Source organism: Mustelus asterias, chromosome 11, assembly GCF_964213995.1.
Source record: "Mustelus asterias chromosome 11, sMusAst1.hap1.1, whole genome shotgun sequence".
In the NCBI taxonomy this organism is placed as follows: Eukaryota; Metazoa; Chordata; class Chondrichthyes; order Carcharhiniformes; family Triakidae; genus Mustelus; species Mustelus asterias.
The window spans coordinates 45,622,941-45,649,544 of record NC_135811.1 but is presented as its reverse complement, the minus strand read 5'-3'; the positions used below and the strand labels follow the sequence as shown (position 1 = coordinate 45,649,544).

The following is a 26,604-nucleotide window of genomic DNA, read 5'->3' as shown; positions in this document are numbered from 1 at the left end:
AGTACTCCAGGTGGGGTCTGACCAGGGTCCTATACAGCTGCAACATTATCTCCCGATTTCTAAACTCAATTCCTCTATTGATGAAGGCCAGTATTCCATACGCCTTCTTAACCACAGCCTCCACCTGTGACACTGCTTTGAGCGTCCTATAAACCCAGACCCCAAGATCCTTCTGATCTTCCACACTGCCAAGCGTCTTACCCTTATTATATTCTTTCATCCTATTCGACCTGCCAAAATGAACCACCACACACTTATCTGGGTTGAAGTCCATCTGCCACTTCTCCGCTCAGTCTTGCATCTTATCTATGTCTCGTTGCAACTGCTGACATCCCTCTACACTATCCACAACACCTCCAACCTTTGTGTCATCATCAAACTTGCCAACCCATCCTTCCACTTCCTCCACTTCATCATATAGGGGCACTCCACTGGTGACCGACCTCCATGCTGGAAAAAGACCCATCTACAACCACTCTTTGCCTTCTGTGGGCAAGCCAGTTCTGAATCCGCAAGGCAAGGTCCCCCAATGTCCCCTTGCCCCTTCATTCTCCATGCCCCTTCACTTTCTCAATGAGCCTTGTATGGGGCATCTTATCAAATGCCTTGCTGAAATCCATAATAAACTACATTCTACTGCTCTCCCTCGTCTGTGCGTAAATTCCAAAAAAATACAATTAGGCTCCTAAGGCATGATCTGCCTTGGACAAAGCTATGCTGGCTATTTCTGATCATTACATGATTCCTCTCCAGATGTTCATAAACCTGCTCCAGGATCTACCCCTCAACTTACCAACCACTGAGGTTAGACTCACTGGTCTATAATTTCCCAGGCTCTCTCTTCTCCCTTTCTTGAATAAAGAAACCACATCCGCAATCCTCCGGAACCTCTCCCGTCTCCATTGATGACGCAAAGATCATCGCCAGAGGCTCAGCAATCTCTTCCCTCACCTCCCACAGTAACCTGGGGTACATCCCATCGGTCCCAGCGATTTAACTAATATGCTTTTCAAAAGCTCCAACACATCCTCTTTCCTAATGCCCACATGTTCAATCTTCTCCGTCCACTGCAAGTCTGCACTGCAACTACCAAGATCCTTTTCTACTGTGAATACTGAAGCAAAGTATTCATTGAGTACCTCCGCCATCTACGTCCAACTCCACCGTCACATTTGATAGGTCCTACTCCTTCACATCTTTCCTCTTTACTCTTGCTCTTAATATACTTGTAGAATGCCCTTGGGGTTCCTTCTCATCCTGTCTGCCAAGCTTCTCATGACCCCTTCTTGCTCTTCTAAATTTCCCTCTCAAGTTCCTTCCCACTAGTCGTATACTCTTCTAGATTTCTAACATTACCTAGCTCCCTGAACCTTTTGTAGGCTTTTCTTTTCTTCTTGACTAAATTCGTTACAGCTTTCATGCACCATGGTTCCTGTAACCTACCATAACTCCCCTGTCTCATTGTCTGTGAAGAGCTCCAGACAAATTTTCCTTGAAATTTGCCACATTTCTTCTGTACATTTCCCTGTTCCCTGAAAATTCAAGGAAATAAAGGAAAGCTAATTCTGGTTACTGTTGGATTATTAGAAACAAGGGAGACAAAATTCATTTTCTAACTGTGTTGTGAGCTGCACTACAAAACTGTAATTTTGTTCTGCTTACAGGTTAACAGGATTTTTTTCCCCTTTCATTGATTCACAGGATGTGGGCACTGTTGCCCATCATTTTGCGATGGTGAGCCACCTTCTTGAACTGCTGTAGTCCCTTCGGTAGGTACAGCATCTGGCATTGTATTAATCCTCCATTTGGGTTGGCGTGGGGCTGAAAATGGGAACCATATGATTTCTGGAGTCAGAACTCAAGGAAGCTCAGAGGCAATATCTCAGGACGCAGGGTTGCTGGTTTCAGAGCAACATGGTAATGACAGACCAGAGAGCAAACTGTTGTCATTTTATTTGTATAAAATTATGCTTTTCAATCTTGAAAAGTGTATCTGGGCATTAAGCAACAGCATGGACATTCTTTATGGCACTAAAGAATCAGCTGTATATCCTTTTTTTTTATGGTAAGCATCTGGCTCTTATGGCAGAAAAATCCCCCAATCTGCTGTTGTACAGTTTCCAGACCAGGCAGGAGAGGTTTGCAGAGAACCCTGCTACTTAACAACACCAATGTTGCCTGCATTTCCCACCCCCCCCCCCCCCCCCCCTCCCCCCCCACCACCAAGTGCCACAGCTTTTCTGCCCGATGTTCATTCCTACTCAACCAGCAGTGCTTCCAAGGTCCCAATAGTCTCACAAATAGATGGAGATGCTTCATCTGTGAAGACAAGATAAACTTCTATTAATGATGATTTTCTAGAAAAAAGACAGCTTAATTCAGAGTTTGCAAATAATTTATAATTTTGAACTGATCAACAATGTCCTTATAAGCAACTCCAACAGGAAGGTTGCTTAGCAAATTTCTTTACACAAGCATGGTATACATTGTGGATAATTTTTTTTCAAACTAGGTTTACTATACAAGGAAGAAGTTTACAAAGCATTATAGCATACTTACCAGACTGTGCAGACTCAGGAATTTCATGGAATAGGTGGTAGCATTTGGCAGTCATGCATTCAAGCCAACAATCTTCTTTGCTGGTTTGATATTAATCTATTTACAATAAATCCATGAAACTTTTGATTCAATAAGATATCATGCGTGTCTTGACCAGTCCGTGGTTCATTGCATCAATTTGGCACAAAAACATCTTTGAATTATATAAATCACATTAAAATGTTTCAGCTTCTATAGCACGGTCACAGCTTGTTTCCATTTATTACTGTTCTTCACTGCCAGTGTATAAATATAATTTATTAACTTAAATCAGGTGCCACATTGGTCATGGAGGTAGTAGCCTTACACATTTTAAAAAAACGATAACATCTTAATTTGTCACGTGGCAAATTTATCATCCATGCATAAAGGCACAGCATTTTAAAAAATTAATTTTACAGGATGTGGGCATCACTGGCTGGGCCAGCATTTACTGCCCAATCCCAACTGCCTTCCTTTTCAGAGATCATTTGAGAGTCAACCACATTGCTGTGGACCTGGAGTCACATGTAGACATACATGGTAAGGAAGGCAGATTTCCTTCCCTAAAAGGACATTAGTGAACCAGATGGGTTTTTATAATTAGTGCCATGGTGATCATTAGACTTTTAATTTCAGATTTTAATTGAATTCCCTTTCGTGGTGGAATTTGAACCTGGGTCCCCAGATCTTGCCCTGGGTCTCTGGATTACAAGTCCAGTGACGATACCACTACTCCATTGTCATGAAGGGGAAATAGTCAATATAAAAATGCTGCATCATGTAACCTGGAATTTCACGAGTGGTTAACTTGATAGAGTTATGTGCTACCTTTGCACAAACTATGTACTACAATTAATAATTCTGAATTGAATACTGCTTTCAAACATAGAAATATAATACACAAAGATGTCAGTAGAAGATATGCCAAGGTCCATCATTACACAGTTAAGAAAAGTTGCAATGAAATATTAGTTTGATACACAGAACTACAAACTACCTTTTGGCCTTCATCTGTTCTCTCACTTTGCTGTACATTTCTAGTACTAAAAACAAAAAGGAAAAAATACAAATTAATATAATTCTTAATAAAGCAATTATTCTGCTCAAAAGCTTTTTGCTCAATAAACTACAAATGAAATATATTAGAATAGTTGGTATGGTTTTTCTTTACTATTTGAAGTCCAAGCTCAATCTAAGAAAATGCAGTCATAAATCACTCGGAGTACTGACCTTTTAAGGAAACTACATGGCAAGAGGCCACAATTTTTCACTGTGCTATACAAGAATGTCAATGCCTTTGTCCCAATGAGGCAGCACCAAGACAATGGCATTGCATAGCATTAGAACAACACACCAAGTCATCGCACATCAAATCAGATTGGGAAATGAGCAGGCCTTGGAGGAACCTCAGTATGTAGAGATTGAACTTCAAATCCAGGAATAGGGAAAATCAAGGCGGTGGCAGGTTTATCCAGTATTCTTGCTAATTCATTGGGTCACTGAATATTTTGCAAGTAAAACACCGTAGAAGATCTGACGTAAGAGTTCAGGGACAAGCATCTTCAGGCAACCTTACAGCACCAAAAGTATTGAACCATTCATCAATATGCTAAAGACCATACTGCCTGGCAAAAACTGAGGCACTTAAAAATTGTGACACCAGAGTCACTTGGATAATGTTACTACCACACTGAATGAACTTCTTACCTCTCGAGAGTCATACTGTGCAAGAAAAAGAACAGGAACACAACGGATTTTCAAACCTCTGTTGAATGGATTTCAACATGTTTTGGCAAGAATTAGTGTAGACAGATGAACACCTTAATTTAAGATATAAAGATGCTCATCTACAATAGCCTAACTCTCAAATGGAAGCAATAAAAAGATGGAAGGTATAATTTCAGTAGTTATGAGACAAGTGCAAATCTCAATCTCAAAGGCATGATGCATGGAATTAGAGTAAAATGTTCAGAAGATGGGATAAAGGAGATGAGAAAACTATGAAAACACTTTCAATTAATTCAAAACTCAATGCACAATTCCTGACATGAGGAAAGGATTTAAAACTATACATTAGCAGCAGATATTTGGACAAACTTAAGACAGGAAATAAAAATTTGACAACAACCCAAATTACAGCCTCCTAGCATTGGAGGAAGGAGGCAGAAAGTGTAAGGGGAAAGCAGTGCGAAATGTCCGAAACAAAAAAGGAAAAATAATTTCTGAAAAAACAAGAGTGAAGTTACATAACAAGACCTACAAATAATAGAACTTGGTTAGAGAAAAAAATTCAATTTCCAAAAATCTGTATCAGCATTGAACTGACATTCACCCTTCTGATATATTTATAGAATTATTTTGAATGTAATACATTTTTTTCTGGAAAGAGCAGTCAAAAATTGTAACATGTTTGTGTATTTACAATGCTGACCTTTGATCTTCACACCTGGTTCTTGACTATAATTGGCCGGAACCAGGAAGGGAAAAACAGATGTCAGTATATTTAAGATGCGGTGTCCCTTCCAATTCTGAGCAGAGATGTCTCAAATGAAACTATATTCAAAATGCTTCTGCAACTCTTTGCATTGAGAAATGTTTATTTAAAAGGCCAATTATTGACAACATTGAAAATACAATCCAAATCCAGTAAAGAGAGAATTGATAGGAAGGACTTATTAACAAACTGGTTTAAGGGCAGCTTTAATGAAATGCATTGATATTACTACAACATTCCGTTCTAGTGTCTTTTCAGGCTTCAAATTTGGAAAAGGACATGTAACAAGTTGAGAATGCCTGACTTCAGCTATCAATTAGAGAGCTGTAACCAGGTCAGCACCATTAAATAGTTTTAACGTTTCATCATTGCTTTTTAATGTCTTCAAAATGGTACTAACTTGTGTTTTCTTAATTTGGTCACAATATAGAAAATCAAATAGATAAATGGTAATTTTGCACAAGTTAATGGTTAGGCCACAGTTATAAATACTGTGTGCAGGACCCAGGAAGGATGTTGAAAGCATAGAACACAGATTCACCTGGATAAGGAGAGACTATTTTTACTGGAACAGAGAAAGTTTAAAGGGAGATGTAATAGAGTCTTTTACAATTATGAAGGGTCGTGACTGAATGACGAGAGAGATACCATCCCCCCCCCTCAACCCCAATAGAAATCAATACCAAAACCATTCATTTCAAATAATCACTAAAATAGCATGAAGGAGGATTAGAAGCAAATTTCTTTACACAGATATTCTGTTGGTGCATGAATGCTTTGCCACAGGAAGTACTTGAAACAAAAACAAAAGGAAAATGGGAATGAATATTTAATACAGGGCTATGGGGATAAAGCTGGGAAGTGGCATTAGTTCTGGAGCAAAGAGATGGCACAAGCAAAACAAAGCAAATAATCTCCTCCTATGCTGTCAAATTGCATGGCTCCAGATAATGTAATAGGATCCTTTTACTTGTTTTGAAGGCTGGGATAAGCACACCCAACAGCGGAACGGTGCTGAATCCCAGTCACAAAAACTGAAATGAGACACTCAGATACTTCACACAGGCTTGATGGAATAGGAAAAGCAGACTACTCTAACGACCGTCTTATTCATTAAAAAAGGTACTTTCCCCAATCAACAGGTCCATATAGATTGAGATAGGATATCAAATCACACCCAAATCACGTCTACTTTCTGATGTGAATGCTGATTGAGCTGTTATACATGCTCAGCATGTTAGTTCAGATTTCCAGCATTTAGTTTTTACATCAAATTTTCCACTTTTTGTAATGTAATTGATCAGAAATTGATTTTTTCCTTTTTATTCCAAGTCTCAATGCCTATCTGAAACTCCAATGATTGCCATAAAAGCAGACTGCAGCTTTCAGTCTGTCCTACTACATGCAGTACCCTATTGTGGCAAAGAACTGAAAGAAAATGAGGTAACATCAGAAGAGTCAGTGTAAATTTCATAAATCTGTTTTTTTATAAGCAGATTATATTGAAATCTAGAAGTTTAAAAATAAAATATTTCTAAAGTTTTGTTTTTTCACCTTGAGCTACAAACTTTGACAGATAAATATTGTGAAATGATGTGGTTGGTCATTTGGTTCTCAGTAAATAAACTACAGTCCCCATGATGCAACATCTACTAGCTTGGTAAATGATTTTCATATTTTTGACTCTAGCATTCTATGCTCAAGTCACCAACTGTCTGAAGAACGTTGACATCTATTTTTATCCTATTTTGGTCCTTGTACTGATAACTAGAGAATCACCTGCAGTGGCTTTTTGTTTCCCCACACCCTAGCTATGTGGTTCCCAGCGATCTCTCCTTGGCCCCCTCCTTCTCATCTACATGTCCTGGTGGCATCACCCAAAAACATAGCAGTCAGTTTCCACATGTATGCCGATGAGACACAGCTCTACCTCACCGCCTCATTTTTCTTTTGTTTTTTTTACACTTAATGGAATTAATTTCACCTGCCATTGTTCTATCCACATGCATGTTTTGTCCACCCTATTTAGTTTTTGCATCTTCTGAAATCAACTGCTTTTGCCAGGTTAGTATCATCCACAAAACTGAAAAACACATGGAGTTTCTGACAACAAAAGAACAATCCAAGCCACTGATGGAAACTAGAAGCTGTACCGATTTCAACAACTATCGCTGAGGTGCCATATCCGGCACTTGCCACCCCAAAATAACTGCTCAAATCTAGTCCCATAGTTTTCTAACCCTCAAGGCCAAGAAATTATCCAATAAATATTCAAACTGAATCCCCAACATGGAACTTATCCATAATCTTTTTTGTGTAACCTTATCAAATTGTTTTTTTTTGAGAGGCTAACCATCAACAATCATTAGGGTACAATCATAGACCATACCCCCAAGTTGTTGGTAAGGCTTGGTAAAGTCACAATATTGCAGTTTTGACCAAACAAAAATAAGCTTTACTAAACAGGGTCAGAAAGATATCTCTCCTCTAACATTCAGGATTAATATGAGGTATGTGTGAATTAACAAGCAAACTATGGCCAAATACACTATACAATAAAAGGCAGATGTGACCAAGACAGTGACATGATTTCTCCACAGCCCACCCAGACATGAGTAACACTGCGCTGAGTGAACTGTCTCTCTCCCAATGAGGAATTCTAGTCTTTACTTTTGAAGATCTAACCTGAGTATTCTCACCAAAGGTTGCTCCAACTCAGGTGGCATCAAAGACTGCTGGCCTCAGTGCTTCAACCTCATCTCTTGATATTCTGTTCTGTTGTATTCCTGAACCTGGACTCGAGCACCAACTCACAAGCACAACTTCAGACTTTCAGCCGCGCTGGACAAAAAACAGCTCCAAATGGCTGCCTTCACCCAAAATGTCACCAGCCTTCTGTCTTCTTGGATCTTCATGGTTTTTCTGGGGGGCTCTTCACTTAATGTCTGCTAGTCGCAATGCTACTGGGACATCTTTCTGTCCTTGTGTTAGACCTCTCCAGGACTCCCCTCTCTGGCCCTGCCAGGGACTCTTGTTTACAATGGCACGGTCGCTCCCCATCACCTGCCCCAGGTTTTTGCACCATTTTCCATCTCTGTGCAAGCCCACAGGACCTGCCCTCAGCCCAAAGAACTTAAGGCTGCTAAATTGCACATATGCACCTTTGCCTGGTCTGCATGTGCAGGCAAGTCCAGTCTGTTGGGACTTGGGGTTCTTGACCTTTGCCCTCACCCTTGAGGTAAGGTGGATTTCATTCCAGGGCTTTACACAGTCTATGTATGGGTCCAATCCAAGGAGACTGATCAGGTAGGATCTTCCTTTTCCAAATCCATGTTGACAACTACTTGCCAACATCTTAATGTATAAATAGATAATCTTCACTGTTACTCCTGCTACTCATTATTTTATGCGGAAGTGAAGAAATACAAATAGATCTATACGTGCCAATAGATATGTTCTTCCCCTCTTTGAAAATAGATATCATGTTGGGCTGTTTCCAGTCGAATGGTACGTGTTCCACAACCACTTCGTCAACAACATCCGTTGTGGCTCAGTTGGCAATGCGCACCCTTTGAATTGAGCGCTTAATTTCCACTCCAGAAACTGGAGGACAAAAACTAGGCTAACATTCTAGAGTAGCACTGAGGTAGTGAAGCAGTGTCGAATTTCTGTTTTTCAGATGAGACATTGAACTGTGGCCCTATCTGTCCTCTTAAAGGCGAGCATAAAATATCTCATAGTAACTATTTTAAAAAGAGCAAGGTCTGCCTCCCAGGATCTTGGCAAATATTTACTTCAACTAACACTGAGGGAATCTAGATTTTTAAATTTTATTTTCTACGTTTTTGAACTTCCCCATCTCTAAGGAAATCAAGAACAAGCGGAGATTGGGAAATCAAAACTAAAAACTTTGTTAAAAGATTCAAAACAACAGATCTGTCTAAACTGGGAATCAGCAGTTGTTGAGTTCACCAGAGCATTATAGACAAGAGAAAGACTCAAGAAGGAGGCTACATCCAGAAGCTTAGAATAAACAGAGAATAAGTTGCTGCAGCTGTTTCTGTTACTTGAGGATAACAGCAATGAATCTATGACATTCAGACCAAGTTCTACAGATTTGTGGTGAAAATTGTGCTCATGGAGCTCAGGCTATTATGAACTGCAGATCAGACTAGCTTCAAGGAAGATCGGAGCAGAGTTTGAAGGACTTTGTGACTGTGTGATCTCTACATTCCAAATGGGCAGCTGAGTTAATTTGAGAGACCTGCCTTAGTTGTATCTGCTCATTATTTTGCAATTTATATTTGATCACAAGTCAAACAGGAATTAACAGGCAAATTATGTTAATTCTGGTAAGAGTATGGGATAGGTAATATTTTATGTTTGCAAAGATTTATTCTGCTTTAAACAGTGGCTTCATTCTCTTCGTAATTAACCGGTATTTTAAATTTTGTCCACTCTAGTTACTTATCTCTACCAAAGTCAAAACATCACAAACAGATTTTATTAATTATCACATTACTGCTTGTGGGACATTGCTGTGCTACAATTTCCTACATTATAAAAAAGTACTTCATCATATGCTTAGCATTTTGAGATGTCCCGAGGTTGTGACTTGAAGTTCTTTTTGCTTAATGATAGCCAATTGCTCATAGACTGCATCTCATTAGTGCTTTGGAATATTATCCTCTGCTCCATATCAAAAAAACACTTGGGAGGATAATTTGATCAGAGTCTAGAACTGAGATTTTATATGCTGGCTAATCTACAGATCAAACATCAAATATTTTAGATAGCTCAAATTTAGGAAAGACAGACAACTTCCACAGTAAATTATTATGAAATACTCTGCCTGTTCAACAAACGGAATGCTTCTTTTATCCTTCTCAAGTTAGGCCCATGTAGAATGCAAACTTTTCTACTCAACCTAACTGCAAGCCTTAGCCCCAAGAAAAACATTTCAAAAACACACTTTAGTGCAACTGTATTAGTCACAGAGTGACATCAGCCCCGCTTCCAGCCTCTTTTGTTGGAGACCAAACGTATGGTGCAAAACGCATGGTAGGACACTGCAAAGTCCTGACATGGGGAGCGAGGTGGGTATTGCCTGGGAAGCTTCCTCCACTGCCTAGGCCCTGTGCACAAGTGTCTCTGACTGTGAATTACAGTCAGAGCCTTGGAACAGATCCACGTGGCTTACTTTAACTGCTACCCAATAAGTGCAAAACCATTTAAAACCTAGTCTATCTAACATCTGGGCAACTGCACCTCTACCCCCCCCCCCCCCCCCCCCCCTCCCCACTTCTATCAATTCCCTATTATTGATCCAGGTATACTTCAAGTTTTGAACACAAGCCCATAGGATGAATAATTGTAATTCGTAACGTTTCAGGTTAAACTTACCATCTCACATTTTGAGTTAGGGAGTAGGGGTGAAAGAGGGTGGGACACAGTAATCATTTTGATCAATGAAGATCAAAGGAGGCTTGTGTGCAGTATAATTAAATTGATCTATTGGACAAACTGTCTGCTTCTTTACTGTAAAATTCCATGATTAGACGATCATCCATACTGTTGTAGCCTTATCTTAGCCAGTGATCCCTTCATGTATAACTCTCCACTGGGAATGCTGGATTTGTGAATTCACTTAGATTCAAGAGAGTTCCTCAAAATGTTCAAGTATTTCACAAAACCTATATACAATTGAACTTGCTTACCAGGAAGACACAGCTGAAGTTTTTCTACTGTAGTAACAATGTTCCTCTGCTGTATCCTGCATCGAACAGTTTCTTCGCTTTGGTTAATCACCTTAAAAAAAAAATACAATACATCTCTTAAAACCAGTAAACAGGCATACAGATAGTGACACAGAAATGTTCATACTTAATTCACTCACCTCTTTTCCTGCCTCTTGAAGCCGTCTATTGGTGTCAGTCACCTGAACCTAAGATAAAAATTATTTTGTGACTTTGAGGAACTAAAATGAGAAGAGATAAATATTTAACCATATTCAAACTACAAATCTTAGAACATAAATTTTCTAATTATGTATTATTACTCACAGCAGAAATTAAGTATCTAACAAATTAGTACAGCACTTTTAAGCAGCTGCAGGCAAAGAATGGCACTAGTCTTTTCCCACATACAAGGTGGCTCATTAAATCACTACCACATGCAAGTTTATTCTCATTGTTTAACACACATAAATGCAAAGATACTCAGCTTTATTAGACTGGGTTCATTCCCTCATTATCCAAATATCATCTACTGCTGCAAAAAAGTCCTCATTTTGGAAGGATGCCCTGTTGTAAACCTGTACTCAGATTCTCAAATATAGAAAAGGATATTTTTAAAACTTCAGTTGCTGCAAATCAGCATGTGCACATCTTAAGACTATATAGCTATAAATTTACCACTCATCTTACTTCAGTAAAAGCACAAGACGACTTCAGAAGTGTGCACAATTCATTTAAAAAATATTTATAGAATAAATCTGATATGGATCTAACTATTCAATTAAATAGTTTCCCCTCCAACTTTATCCAGAAGTTCAAGATTTCAGACAAACATGTACACTTGGTTCAGTTTCTGTTCCACTATAAACAACCACCGAAAATATAAGTAACATAGAATCATGACCATCACTACCCACAATGTGGGTAGAGAAACAGAAAGAGGTCATTCAGCCCATCATGTTCGCTCTGCCATTTTTGTAACAACACTTTAAATCCCTGCCTTTGCTACATCTCACTTCACATATTTATCTCCCTTTTAAATACCACAACAGATTACATCTATAGCCTTGAATAATGCTTTCCATCTGCTCATTATGGTGCAAGTTTTTCCTTGATATATTTTTAACCAGTTGCATTCAAATCATATGCCTTTGTTCTGGATTCCTTTATCAATTTTTTTCCCTTAAATAAAAAGCACTTTGACCAGATCACTTCTCAGCCTCCACATCTCAATGAAACAATCACCAAATCTCTGATACAAGCAAATGCCTTCATTCTATTATCATCCCAATGACTTATTGCTGGCCATTATAATCATCCTAAAGTAGGATACCAGAGTTCTTGGTACCAAAACAATAGAACTTGTTTTTATATTTGAAACTTTACAGAATAGCCCAGCATGGTTTTAACTTTGATGGCATATTTTGAATGTGCAAACTAGTTTTCTGTGTCTTATGTATCTAAAGTCCAAGATTTTTTCCTTCAACTACTTATATTCCCTCACCATTCCAATGTCGCAAATGCAAGACTAAATTATCAGCCTTCACTCACTAGTCGCACTCTCGCCTCAAGAGTTCAAAGGCCTTGGGTTAATTCACAACTTCAGAAAGTAGAACATGCAATCTTAAACTGACACTGCAGTGCAGTACTGAGACAGTCAGAGGGAGTGCGCAAGCGTTTTAGACAATATTTATCTTTCAACCTACATCACCAAAGCACATCATTAGTTTAATTGTTATTTGGGACATGAGTAGTTTTGTCACTACCGGACACCGTTAAAAGCATACTGTACTGTAGAATGAGTAGGTGAAATAGGTGAGGGTAGAATTCAAACTGGAAAAAATCTCTTGAAAGTGGACCATTCCAACACTAGTTTTTAAAACGCAATTGGGAGAGACCTTAATGTTTTAGCATATTTCAACATAAAAGGCATAGTTATATCAGAACCTTTTGTTCCCTTTCACTGCATTTTCTTACCTTTAGCTTCCCTGCATTTGACCTCACTTTAAGCAATTCAGTGATAGCATCAACAAAACCCTGATGGTGAAAATTACACATTTTCTCAATCTCTCGGTCATGATTCCGAATGCGGGCCTCGAGTTTTTCCATAAACCGTTTGTGCGCATTGGGTTGGTCATCATACACAGATCTAGTAAAACAGAAATTTAAATAATCACCAAAAAAATTCAATATTTGGGTTTAAATTGGGAAATAATTCTTATTAATAAATACCATCAACATTATTCTGAAACTTATGCAGTCTGTTTTACTAATCACCAAGAAATTGTCAGAAATGTTCCTGGCTCCATCTAGTGAAAAAGATAGTTACAGCACCTGTTTTCTTAACTGATTCTCCACCAATGCTGTGCACACATGCAGCCACACAGACCTACATTAAAATTTCCACTAGCATGGTTACATTTTCCACAATACTTAGAGATTTGTTTTGAAATGAAAGCAATCAGATTGCACACACATGAACATTGGAGCAGAAGTTTAAATTCTTTTTGTTGCCTCAAAATGCTGAGCATTAGCTGCAAGTGCAGATTTGAGTGAAATAATAAATCAAATTATGAAGCCAAGGGTTAGTTCTAAAAGAATGTCTAATAGGAGCATCAGTGCAATGGTAATGTTACTAGACTAGTAATCCAGAGGTCCAAACTAATGCTCCAGAGACGAGGAGAGAAATTGGTGCTGTTTAAATTAATGCCCAACACCCCACCTGTAACAGCAACAAGTATCAAGTGCCAAGCATTGGCCATTTCGAACATGAGAAAATCTAGCCATCATCCTTTGACATTCAATGGCACTATGATCACCGAATCTCCGACCATCAAATCCTGGGGGTTACCAATGACCAGAAACTGAACCACAATATTTATATGGCTGGTCAAATCAAAGACAAGTGACTCACCGACTCCACAAAACCTGACTTGTGCCCTGTGGATGATGGACAGCAGCATAATGGAATACTCTCCACATCATACTCTCCACTTGCCCAGATAAGTACAGCTCCAACACAAGGCTCAAAACCATTCAGGACAAAGCAGCTTGCTTGATTGGCACTCTGTCCACCACCTTAACATTCACTCCCTCCACCACTGACGCACAGTTACATCTATAAGATACATCACAGTAATTCTCCAAGACGCCTTCAACAGCATCTTCCAAACCCATGACCTTGAAAGACAAGGACAGGAGACGCAAGGGAACATCAGCACCTGCAAGTTCTCCTCCAAGCTACACATCATCTGATTTGGAACTGCCACTTCTCCAAAAACCCAGAACTCTTGTGTACTTACACAACATGGACTGCAGTGGTTCAAGGTGACCACTTACCACCAACTTCTCAATGGCAATTACAGATGGGCAACAAAAAGGTTGGTCTCCACTAAAATCTTCCTAATACAATGCTCCATCAGCCCTTTTTGTCCTGCTCCCCACCCCTTTCCTCTCTTGCGATGCATACCGGCCCACAACTCTGTCAAATCCACTTCATTTATGGTTTGTTAGCGCCATCTGTCTGTTCTTGCTGAATTTCACTGATGTCACTCAATCGTTTTTATTTCTTTCAGGTGTTTAATTTTCTGTTTTTTCACATCTCTCCTCTCACTCGTGCCTCAAATTTTTTCACAGTAACATTTTGCTCTCTCAGCCTGCACGTTACCTATTACTTTCATTTCCCCCCCAAACCCCATTTCTCTCCTCCTCCCTTCTTTTGGCATCAATCTCCCTGTTCATCTATCCCATGTAAGAAGTCTCACAACACCAGGTTTATTTGGTAGCACAAGCCACTAGCTTTCGGAGCGCTGCCCCTTCCTCAGGTGAGTGGGAGTTCTGTTCACAAACAGGGCATATAAAGACACAAACTCAATTTACAAAATAATGGTTGGAATGCAAATACTTACAGGTAATCAAGTCTTAAAGGTACAGACAATATGAGTGGAGAGAGGGTTAAGCACAGGTTAAAGAGGTGTGTATTGTCTCCAGCCAGGACAGTTAGTGAGATTTTGCAAGCCCAGGCAAGTTGAGGGAAAGGATGTCCCGAGGCATGGTACATTGGGGAGACCATGCAGACGCTACAACAATGGATGAATGAACACCGCTCGACAATCACTAGGCAAGAGTGTTCTCTTCCTGTTGGGGAACACTTCAGTGGGGAGGAATTTGTAAAATGTGTACAGGAGGATTCGTTGGAACAATATGTGGACAGCCCAACTAGAGAGGGGGCTATACTGGACCTGGTACTGGGGAATGAGCCCGGTCAGGTCTTCAAAGTTTTGGTTGGGGAACATGTGGCAAATAGTGACCACAATTCTGTTAGCTTTAGGATAGTGATGGAAAAGGATGAGTGGTGTCCCAAGGGTAGGGTGTTGGATTGGGGGAAGGCTAACTTTATTGGGATCAGGCAGAAATTGGCAGCTCTTGATTGGGAGAGGCTGTTTGAGGGTAAATCCACGTCTGGTATGTGGCAGTCTTTTAAGGAACGGTTGTTAGGGCTACAGGACAAGCATGTGCCTGTAAAAAAGGATAGGAAGGGTAGGATTAGGGAACCGTGGATAACCAGGGAAATTGAGGGACTGGTCAAAAAAGAAAAGAGAGGCGTATGTTAGGTCCAATCAGCTAAAAACGGAGGGAGCTCTGGAGGAGTACAATGAAAGTAGGAAAATACTCAAACGGGGAATTAGAAGAGCAAAAAGGGGTCACGAAATGTTCTTGGCAGACAGGATTAAGGAGAATCCCAAGGCATTTTATTCATACGTTAGGAACAAAAGGGTTGTTAGGGAAAAAATCGGACCTCTCAGGGACAAAAGTGGGGACTTATGCTTGGAGCCCAAAGAGGTAGGGGAGATCCTAAATGAATACTTTGCATCGGTATTCACAAAGGAGAGGGATGTGTTGACTGGGAGTGTCTCGGAGGGGAGTGTTGAACCGTTGGAGAAAATCTCCATTACAAAGGAGGAAGTGTTAGGTTTGTTAGAGAATATAAAGACTGACAAATCCCCAGGGCCTGATGGAATCTATCCAAGGCTGCTCAGGGAGACGAGAGGTGAAATCGTTGGGCCTCTGACGCGAATCTTTGTCTCGTCACTGGACACAGGTGAGGTCCCAGAGGATTGGAGGATAGCCAATGTGGTCCCGTTATTTAAGAAGGGTAGGAAGGATAACCCGGGTAATTATAGGCCGGTGAGCTTGACGTCCGTGGTGGGGAAGTTGTTGGAGAAGATTCTTAAAGATAGGATGTATGCGCATTTAGAAAGGAATAAACTCATTAACGATAGTCAACATGGTTTTGTGAGAGGGAGGTCATGCCTCACTAACCTGGTGGTGTTTTTTGAAGAAGTGACCAAAATGGTTGACGAAGGAAGGGCCGTGGGTGTTGTCTATATGGACTTTAGTAAAGCGTTTGACAAAGTCCCTCATGGTAGGCTAGTGAAAAAGGTTGGATCCCATGGGATAAAGGGGGAGGTGGCTAGATGGGTGGAGAACTGGCTTGGTCATAGAAGACAGAGGGTGGTAGTGGAAGGGTCTTTTTCCGGCTGGAGGCCTGTGACTAGTGGTGTACCGCAGGGCTCTGTATTGGGACCTCTGCTGTTTGTGATTTATATAAATGATCTGGAAGAAGGAGTAACTGGGGTGATCAGTAAGTTTGCGGACGACACAAAACTGGCAGGACTTGCAGATAGTGAGGAACATTGTCAGAGGCTACAGAAGGATATAGATAGGCTGGAAATTTGGGCAAGGAAATGGCAGATGGAGTTCAATCCTGATAAATGCGAAGTGATGCATTTTGGTGGGAATAATGTAAGGAGGAGCTACACGATAAATGGAAGAACCATAAAGGGTGTAGAGACGCAGAGGGACCTGGGTGTGCAAGTCCACAGATCTTTGAAAGTGACGTCACAGGTGGAGAAGGTGGTGAAGAAGGCATATGGCATGCTTGCCTTTATAGGACGGGGCATAGAGTATAAAAGTTGGGGTCTGATGTTGCAGATGTATAGAACGTTGGTTCGGCCGCATTTGGAATACTGCGTCCAGTTCTGGTCGCCACACTACCAGAAGGACGTGGAGGCTTTGGAGAGAGTACAGAGGAGGTTTACCAGGATGTTGCCTGGTATGGAGGGGCTTGGTTATGAGGAGAGATTGGGGAAACTGGGGTTGTTCTCCTTGGAAAGACGGAGGATGAGGGGAGACTTAATAGAGGTGTATAAAATTATGAAAGGCATAGATAGGGTGAACAGTGGGAAGCTTTTCCCCGGGTCGGTGGTGACGTTCACGAGGGGTCATAGGTTCAAGGTGAAGGGGGGGGAGGTTTAACACAGATATCAGAAGGACATATTTCACACAGAGGATCGTGGGGGCCTGGAATGTGTTGCCGGGCAAGGTGGTGGAGGCGGACACACTGGGAACGTTTAAGACTTATTTAGACAGCTATATGAACGGAGTGGGAATGGAGGGATACAAAAGAGTGGTCTAGTTTGGACCAGGGAGCGGCGCGGGCTAATTGTTCCTTGTTTCTCGTGGAAGTGGAAATGACTAGGGTTGGGAAGCATTTTCCGATCAGGGCCATTGTGATCTCCTGGACTCGTTTCGATCGCCTCAGGGGGTCGGAGAGGAATTTCCCAGATTTTTTTTTCCCCATATTGGCCCTGGGGTTTTTCACTCTGGGTTTTCGCCTCTCCCTGGAGATCACATGGTCTAAAAAGGGGGGGGTGGGGGTGAGTTAATAGGTTGTAATGAACAAAGCATCGTAGCTGTGGGGGACAGCTCGGTGGATAGGATATTGGTATGTAGATAGGCTGGAAAATTGGGCGGGGATCCTGGATTCAGGATTCAATCCTGGACCGGGGAGCGGCGCGGGCTTGGAGGGCCGAAGGGCCTGTTCCTGTGCTGTATTGTTCTTTGTTCTTTGTTGGTCACAGGCATTCGGCCTCTGATCTTCGGGGAAGCGTTCTCCAAGGCGGCCTTCACGACAACGCAGAGTCACTGAGCAGAGACTGATAGTCAAGTTCCGCACACAAGGACGGCCTCAACCGGGATCTTGGGTTCATGTCACACTATCTGTAACCCCCACGATTTGCCTGGGCTGGCAAAATCTCACTAACTGTCCTGTCTGGAGACAATACACATCTCTAACCTGTGCACAACCCTCTCTCCACTCACATTGTCTGTACCTTTAAGACTTGATTACCTGTAAAGACTCGCATTCCAAACATTATTTTGTAAATTGAGTTTGTGGCTTTACATGCCCTGTTTGTGAACAGAACTCCCACTCACCTGATGAAGGGGCAGCGCTCTGAAAGCTTGTGGCACCAAATAAATCTGTTGGACTTTAACCTGGTGTTGAGAGACTTCTTACTGTGCTTACCCCAGTCCAACACTGGCATCTCCACATCATGTATCCCATGTCAGTAGTTGCAACATGCATTTATCTAATGCCTTTAATGTAAAAAACATACTTCAAGAGACTAAGTATTTTAGATGTGATGTAACCAGGTCTTTGTATAGTTGAAGCAAGACTTCTAGTCTCCTAGATACAAAGGCCAACATTCCAAAAGCCTTCTTCACTATCTGTACCTGTTTGACACCAATCCTTGTGCCTGGATCGCCACCAATTTTCACCAAAAAGGGTCCCAAGAATAGATTCTGAAGACCCAAGATAACAGTTTAGAAGAAAGAAAAGCCTTTGCAGGTGATTCTGACTACAGCGGCATAGAATGAAACTAAGTAAATGCAGCCTCACCCAGTTAGACAATAGTGAAATATTTAAAATAGTTGTCAACCAAATTCAATGGATGCAAACAAACAGTTTCTGTAGGGTGAGGAGGAAGAGCTTTCCTTTGCCATAGTCACAGAAATAGTTATTTGTGACTTTGGAAAAAGTCATCTTGCTACAATGGTGGAAATTAGAAGGAATCAAATACACAACTTAAAGAAAGAAGGGTTTGGATTTGGGAGGTGACCAAGCAAGGGACCTGAGAGGCAAAGAGAGGATCACAATGTGGCAGCAGTTTGTAAGGATGGAGGTGTTGAGGATTTTTGTTTAGTGGAAGCATAGAACATAGAAAGCCACAGCACAAACAGGCCCTTCGGCCCACAAGTTGCGCCGATCACATCCCCACCTCTAGGCCTATCTATAGCCCTCAATCCCATTAAATCCCATGTACTCATCCAGAAGTCTCTTAAAAGACCCCAACGAGTTTGCCTCCACCACCACCGACGTCAGCCGATTCCACTCACCCACCACCCTCTGAGTGAAAAACTTACCCCTGACATCTCCTCTGTACCTACCCCCCAGCACCTTAAACCTGTGTCCTCTCGTAGCAACCATTTCAGCCCTTGGAAATAGCCTCTGAGAGTCTACCCTATCCAGACCTCTCAACATCTTGTAAACCTCTATCAGGTCACCTCTCATCCTTCGTCTCTCCAGGGAGAAGAGACCAAGCTCCCTCAACCTATCCTCATAAGGCATGCCCCCCAATCCAGGCAACATCCTTGTAAATCTCCTCTGCACCCTTTCAATGGCTTCAACATCTTTCCTGTAATGAGGTGACCAGAACTGCGCGCAGTACTCCAAGTGGGGTCTAACCAGGGTCCTATAAAGCTGCAGCATTATCTCCCGACTCCTAAACTCAATCCCTCGATTAATGAAGGCCAGTACGCCGTACGCCTTCTTGACCGCATCCTCCACCTGCGAGGCCGATTTAAGAGTCCTATGGACCCGGACCCCAAGGTCCTTCTGATCCTCTACACTGCTAAGAATGGTACCCTTCATATTATACTGCTGCTTCATCCCATTGGATCTGCCAAAATGGATCACCACACACTTATCCGGGTTGAAGTCCATCTGCCACTTCTCCGCCCAGTCTTGCATTCTATCTATGTCTCGCTGCAACTTCTGACATCCCTCCAAACTATCCACAACACCACCTACCTTGGTGTCGTCAGCAAACTTACCAACCCATCCCTCCACTTCCTCATCCAGGTCATTTATGAAAATGACAAACAGCAAGGGTCCCAGAACAGATCCCTGGGGCACTCCACTGGTCACTGACCTCCATGCAGAGAAAGACCCCTCCACAGCCACTCTCTGCCTTCTGCAGGCAAGCCAGTTCTGGATCCACAAGGCAACAGCCCCTTGGATCCCATGCCCTCTCACTTTCTCAAGAAGTCTTGCATGGGGGACCTTATCGAACGCCTTGCTGAAGTCCATATAGACCACATCCACCGCTCTTCCTTCGTCAATGTGTTTGGTCACATTTTCAAAGAACTCAACCAGGCTCGTAAGGCACGACCTGCCCTTGACAAAGCCGTGCTGACTACTTTTGATCATACTAAACTTCTCTAGATGATCATAAATCCTGTCTCTCAGGATCCTCTCCATCAACTTACCAACCACTGAGGTTAGACTCACCGGTCGGTAATTTCCCGGGCTGTCCCTGTTCCCTTTCTTGAATATAGGGACCACATCTGCAATCCTCCAATCCTCCGGAACCTCTCCCGTCTCCATCGACGATGCAAAGATCATTGCCAAAGGCTCCGCAATCTCCTCCCTCGCCTCCCACAGTAACCTGGGGTACAACCCATCCGGTCCCGGCGACTTACCAACCTTGATGCCATTCAATAGTTCCAACACATCCTCTTTCTTTATGTCCACATGCTCGATCCTTTCTGTCCACCGCAAACCAGCAGTACAACCACCCAGATCCCTTTCCACCGTGAATACCGAGGTAAAGTATTCATTAAGCACCTCCGCCATTTCTAACGGTTCCGCACAAACTTTTCCCCCTTCACCTTTTAAGGGTCCTATGCCTTCACATCTCATCCTTTTACTCTTGACATATTTGTAGAAAGCCTTGGGATTCTCCTTAATCTTACCCGCCAAGGCCTTCTCATGACCCCTTCTCGCTCTCCTAATTTCCTTCTTAAGCTCCTTCCTACATCCCGTATACTCCTCTAAATCCTTAACACCTCCTAGCTCTCTGAACCTTCTGTACGCCTCTCTTTTCTTATTCACCAGGTTCATCACAACCTTCGTGCACCACGGTTTCCGTACCCTACCAACACCCCCCTGTCTCATCGGAACGTTGTCATGCAGAGCTCCAGACAAACATTCCTTGAAAATCCTCCACTTTCCTTCGGTACTTTTCCCCAAGAATGCCTCCTTCCAATTTACCCGTCTAATTTCCTCCCTGATGACACTGTATTTCCCTTTACTCCAGAGAAACACTTTCCTAGCCTGCCTGATCCTATCTCTTTCCAATGCTATCGTGAAGGAGATAGAATTATGATCGCTATCCCCAAGATGCTCACCCACCGAGAGATCCTCCACCTGTCCAGGTTCATTAGCCAGCACCAGATCAAGTACAGCCTCTCCTCTAGTAGGCTTATCCACATACTGTGTCAGGAAACTCTCCTGGACACACCTAACAAACTCCTCTCCATCCAAACCCCTAGCCCTAGGGATATTCCAATCTATGTTTGGGAAATTAAAATCTCCCATCACGACAACTCTGTTATTCCTACATCTCTCCAGGATCTGTTTCCCCATCTGCTCCTCAACATCTCTGTTACTATTGGGTGGCCTATAGAAAACACCCAGCAACGTTACCGACCCCTTCCTGTTCCTAACCTCCACCCACAGAGACTCCGTAGTCAATCCCTCCACGGCGTCCACCTTCTCTACAGCCGTGACACTATCCCTGATCAACAGTGCCACTCCCCCCCCTCTCTTGCCTCCCTCCCTGTCCTTCCTGAAACATCTAAAACCCGGCACCTGAAGCACCCAGTCCTGTCCCTGAGACATCCAAGTCTCCGTAATGGCCACCACATCACAATTCGAAGCAGCAATCCACTAAGCTCATCCACTTTATTCACTACACTCCTGGCATTAAAATAGACACATCTCAGACCTTCAGCCTGAGCACTTCCCTTCTCCATCACTCGTCTAACCTCCCTCTTACCCTGTTTACATTCCTTATCTATTTGCGAGCTAACCTCCTCGCTCTCAGTCCCCTCATTTCGATTCCCTCCCCCAAACCTTTCTAGTTTAAAGTCTCTCCAGTAGCCTTAGCCAACCTTCCCGCCAGGATATTGGTCCCCCTGGGATTCAAGTGCCACCCGTCTTTTTTAAACAGGTCACACCTGCCCCTAAAGAGGTCCCAATGATCCAAGTACCCAAATCCTTGTCCCTTGCTCCAGTCCCTCAGCCACGCATTCATTCTCCACCGATTCCTGTTCTCACTCTCCCGCGGCACAGGCAGCAATCCCGAGATTACTACCTTTGCATTCCTCTTTCTCAGCTGTCTACCTAACTCCCTATATTCTCTTTTCATGACCCCTTCCCTCTTCCTACCTATGTCAGCAGTACCTATATGCATCACGACCTTCGGCTCCTCTCCCTCCCCCTTCAGGATTTCTGGGACTCGACCAGAGACATCCCGGACCCCTGCACCAGGGAGGCAAACCACCATCCGAGAGTCCCGTCTGTGTCCGCAAAAACGCCTATCTGACCCTCTCACCGTAGAGTCCCCAATTAGCACTACCCTCCTTTCCTTACCCTTTTGCACTACTGGGCCAGGCTCAGCTCCAGAGACACTGCCACCGCTGCTTCCCCCAGGTGGGCTGTCCACCCCAGTAGTACTCAGACAGGAGTACTTATTATTAAGGGGCACATCCACTGGGGTGCTCACCATCAACCGAGCTTTCTCCTTCCTCACTGTTACCCAGTTACCCTCCTCCCGTGGTCCCGGTGTGACCACCTGCCGATAGCTCCTGTCAATGACCTCCTCACTATCCCTAACCCGGCGAAGGTCCTCGAGCTGCAATTCCAGTTCCCTAACATGGTCCCTTAGGAACCGCAGCTCAACACACCCAGCACAGATATGGTCGTCCGGGAGGCTAGGAGCCTCCAGGACCTCCCACATCCTACATTGGGAACAACATACTGGCCTCACACTCATAATTGCCCCTTTAAACACACAGGGAAAAAAAAAAGTGAATGAAAATTTTAAACTTACCTTTCCTCCTCCTGTTTTCTCCAAAGCCCTGCTCTCACTGGGTCTTTTTTTTAGGTTAGAGGAGGAGGGAGGGTGGGATACTCTACAAGTGTAGAGTATCGGGATTCCTCTCTGTTCCAATTTATTGGGGAAAAAAAAATCTCTCTCTCCCAGACCTCCCTGCGCGACCACTTCCGGGTTTAGATATTTTTAAAGAAAAAACCCGCGAAAAAGTAAGTTAAAAAATAACAGCGCTTACCCGCAGCACTCCTCTCGCGAATCTCTCCCTCTCTGCTGCACTTCCAAGACGCAAAGCAGATTTGAAGGAGGGGGACAGAACTTGGAGAAGGAACCATTAGCTAACATTAGGAAGCAGGTAGGGAAGTTGGTTGTCAGTAGTTTAGTAGGAACAGTGTGTAGCAAACAGATGGCTGATTTCATTGACAAGGAGCTTAAATGACATATTGGGGGGGGGGGGGGGGGGGGAAGAGAAAGAGAGAGAGAGAAGGGCAACAGGAAATCTTAGAACATGCTTAGGTCAGGTGAATGAGGGGAAAGGAGGCAACTGATTGGATAACCTGTATAAAATAGTCCATATATTTAGCACACTTGGAGGTGGGTGTGGTTTAACAAGAAGGTTACATGGTGGAAGAGCAAAGCTAGGTGTCACCTTTGCCTTCTAGATGACCTTTAGATCGTGGGTGTTTTAGTGATGGAGGACACAACCCGATTATGTTTTAATGTGCTAGTGATCAATAGTTAAAGCAGTTTATCCCCAAAGACCTTCTGTGTTCCTGAAGTTTTTTTTTATAAAGTTCATTTTATGCGATGTGGGTGATGCTGGCTAGACCAGCATTTATTGCCAATCCCTAGTTGCCCTTCAGAAGATGGTGAACTGCCTTCTTGAGCTGCATTCTGAGAGGTAGGTGCAGCCACAGTGCTGATAGGGAGATAATTAGTGAAGGAATGGCAGTATATTTTTTCCAAGTCAGGATGGCGAGCGACTTGGAGGGGAACCTCCAGGTGGTGATGTTCTCAAATATCTGCTGCTCTTGTCCTTCTGGATGGTAGTGGGTTTGGAAGGTGCTAAGGAACCTTGGTGAGTTACTGCAAGGAGAGGGGTGGGATCAGAAGGAGAGTTACTCATGCAGGATTCTTAACCTTTGACTTGCTCTGGTTGCCACAATATTTATATGGCTAGTCTAGTTCAGTTTCTGGACAAAAGTAACTTCCAGGATGTTGATAAGTGGGGGATTCAGCGATGGTAATGCCATCGAATGTCAATGGGCAATAGTTAGATCTTGTGGGATATGGCCACTTCCTAGCACAAATGTTACTTGTACTTGTCCGCTCAAGCCTGGATATTATCCAGGTCTTGCTGCATTTGGACACTCACTGCTTCAGTATGGGTCGTTGTGAATAATAGTGAGCATTGCACACAATTAGCAGTGAATGTCTGAATGAAGGGAGGTCATTGATGAAGCAGATGAAGATAGTTGAGCCTAGGAAAATACCAAGGAATTCCTGAAGTGATGCCCTGGAGCTGAGATGACCGACCTCCAACCACCACAACCATCTTCCTTTTTGCCAGATATGACCCCAACCAGCAGAAAATCCCCCCCCTCCAATTCCAGTTTTGAGAGTGCTCCTTGATGCCATACTCTGTCAAATGCTACTTCAATGACGAGGGCAGTCAGTCTCACTTCACCGCGGGCATTCAGCTCTTTTGCCCATGTTTGAACCAAGGCTGTAATGAGTGGAGTCACCCTGGCGGAACCCAAATTGAGCGTTTGAGAGCATGTTATTGTGGAGTAAGTATCACTTGATAGCACTGTTGACGACTACTTCCATCAGTTTGCTAATGATCGGGAGCTGAGTTGCAAGGTAATCATTTTTTTTTCATTCGTGGGACATGGACATTGCTGGCTGGCCAGCATTTATTGGTCATCCCTAGTTTCCCTGGAGAAGGTGGTGGTGAGCTGTCTTCTTGAAACGCTGCAGTCCATGTTCTGTGGGTTGACCAGGATTTTGACCCAGCGACTGCAAAGGAACGGCGATATATTTCTAAGTCAGGATAGTGAGTGGCTTGGCGAGGAATTTGCAGGTGTTGGTGTGCCCATGCATCTGCTGCCCTTGTCCTTCTAGATGGAAGAGGTCGTGGGTTTGGAAGGTGCTGTCTAAGGATCGTTAGTGAATTGCTGCAGTGCATCTTGTAGATAGTACACACTGCTGCTACTGAGCGTCGGTGGTGAAGGGAGTAGATGTTTATAGATGTGGTGTCAATCAAGTGGGCTGTTTTGTCCTGGATGGTGTCAAGCTTCTTGAGTGTTGTTGGAATCAGGAGACGAGTTACTCGCCGCAGTATTCCTAGCCTCTGACCAGCTCTTGTTGCCACTGTTTGTGGTGAGTCCAGTTAAGTTTCTGGTCAATGGTAACCCCAATTGGGGATTCAGTGATGGTAACACCATTGAATGTCAAGGTAATTGGTCAGGTTGGATTTGTCCTAGTTCATGTATGGACATACCTGGGCAATTTTCCACATTGTTGGGTAGATGCCAGTGGTATAGCTGTATGGGAACAACTTGGCTATGGCATGCATCTTGTATTGTAGCTTCACCAGGTTGACACCTCATTTTTAGGTATGTCTGGTGTTGCTCCTAGCATGCCCTCCTGCACGCCACATTGAACCAGGGTTAATCCCCTGGCTTGGTGGTAATGGTAGAGTGTGGGATATGCTGGGCCATGAGGTAGCAGATCATAGTTGAGTACAATTCTGCTGATGGTCCACAGCACCGCATGGATGTCCAGTTTTGAGTTGCTAGATCCGAATAGTCCATTCCATTTAGAATGGTGGTAGTGTCACAAGACGATGAGGGTATCGTCAAGCTGAAGATGGGAATTTGTCTCCACAAGAACTGTGTGGTGGTCACACCTACCAATACTGTCATGGACAATGCATCTGCAGCAGGCAGGTTGGTGAGGATGAGGTCAACTATATTTTTCCCCTCTTGTTGGTACCCTTACCACCTACCACTGTCCCAGTCTAGCAGCTATGTCACTTAGGACCCAGCCAGCTCAGTCGATGGTGGTACTACCAATCCACTCTTCCTGATAGACATTGAAATTTCCCACCCAGAGGAATACATTCTGCACCTATGTCACGCTCAGTCACAGGGTCCAGAGTTGATGTTGAGCACTCCCAGGACAATTCCCTCCTGAGTGTATACCACTGTGCCACCACCTCTCTGGGTCTGTCCTCCAGGTGAGACAGGACATACCCAGGAATGGTGAGGGTGACGTCTTGGACATTATCTGTAAAGCATGATGCTGAGGGGTCATTTAAGAGTCAATCATATTGCTGCGGGTCTGAAGTCAAACCATGATCATTAGACTTTTAATTCCAGATGTTTTATGGAGTTTAAAATCCACCAACTCCGGGACCCCAGAGCAATTACCCTGGGTCTCTGGTTTACTCGTCCAGTGACAATACCACTGCACCACCACCTCCCCTAGTGGGCAAGTGGAGATGAAGAATAATGAATGATAACAGTGGGATAGAGCAAATATTTTACTGAGGACAAGGGCAAAAGCTGGTGGAGATTAAGCAAAGTAAAAGCTGGTAAGACAAAGACAAGATAGTTAGCAACTTGAGAGTGCAGAGGTAAGCGACTGGAGAAGAGAGATGATGATAGGGAGAGAGCATTATAAAGAAATCAGATTACCTTATCCGTGACAATAATGACAGGAGTTCAGGTGAGAATATGATAGGTGTAGTGAGGCCACATACAATGAAATT

At 43.1% G+C, this 26,604-nt stretch overlaps 1 protein-coding gene across 6 annotated transcripts in view; it reads right to left on the bottom strand.

Annotated features, from left to right (window-relative positions):
• Positions 1-26,604, bottom strand: part of exoc6 (exocyst complex component 6) — a 174,967-nt gene that overhangs the window by 120,872 nt on the left and 27,491 nt on the right. For all 6 annotated transcript variants that reach the window (XR_013498981.1, XR_013498982.1, XM_078223527.1 and 3 more), the window contains exons 2-5: positions 12,787-12,958; positions 10,971-11,018; positions 10,792-10,882; positions 3,578-3,623 (exon numbers count right to left, since the gene is read on the bottom strand). Coding sequence is in view for 4 of the 6 variants with exons in the window: in XM_078223527.1 (XP_078079653.1) it covers positions 3,578-3,623; positions 10,792-10,882; positions 10,971-11,018; positions 12,787-12,958 (357 nt within the window). In the remaining 2 variants the exon portion in view is untranslated. The remainder of the gene's footprint in view (positions 1-3,577; positions 3,624-10,791; positions 10,883-10,970; positions 11,019-12,786; positions 12,959-26,604) is intronic.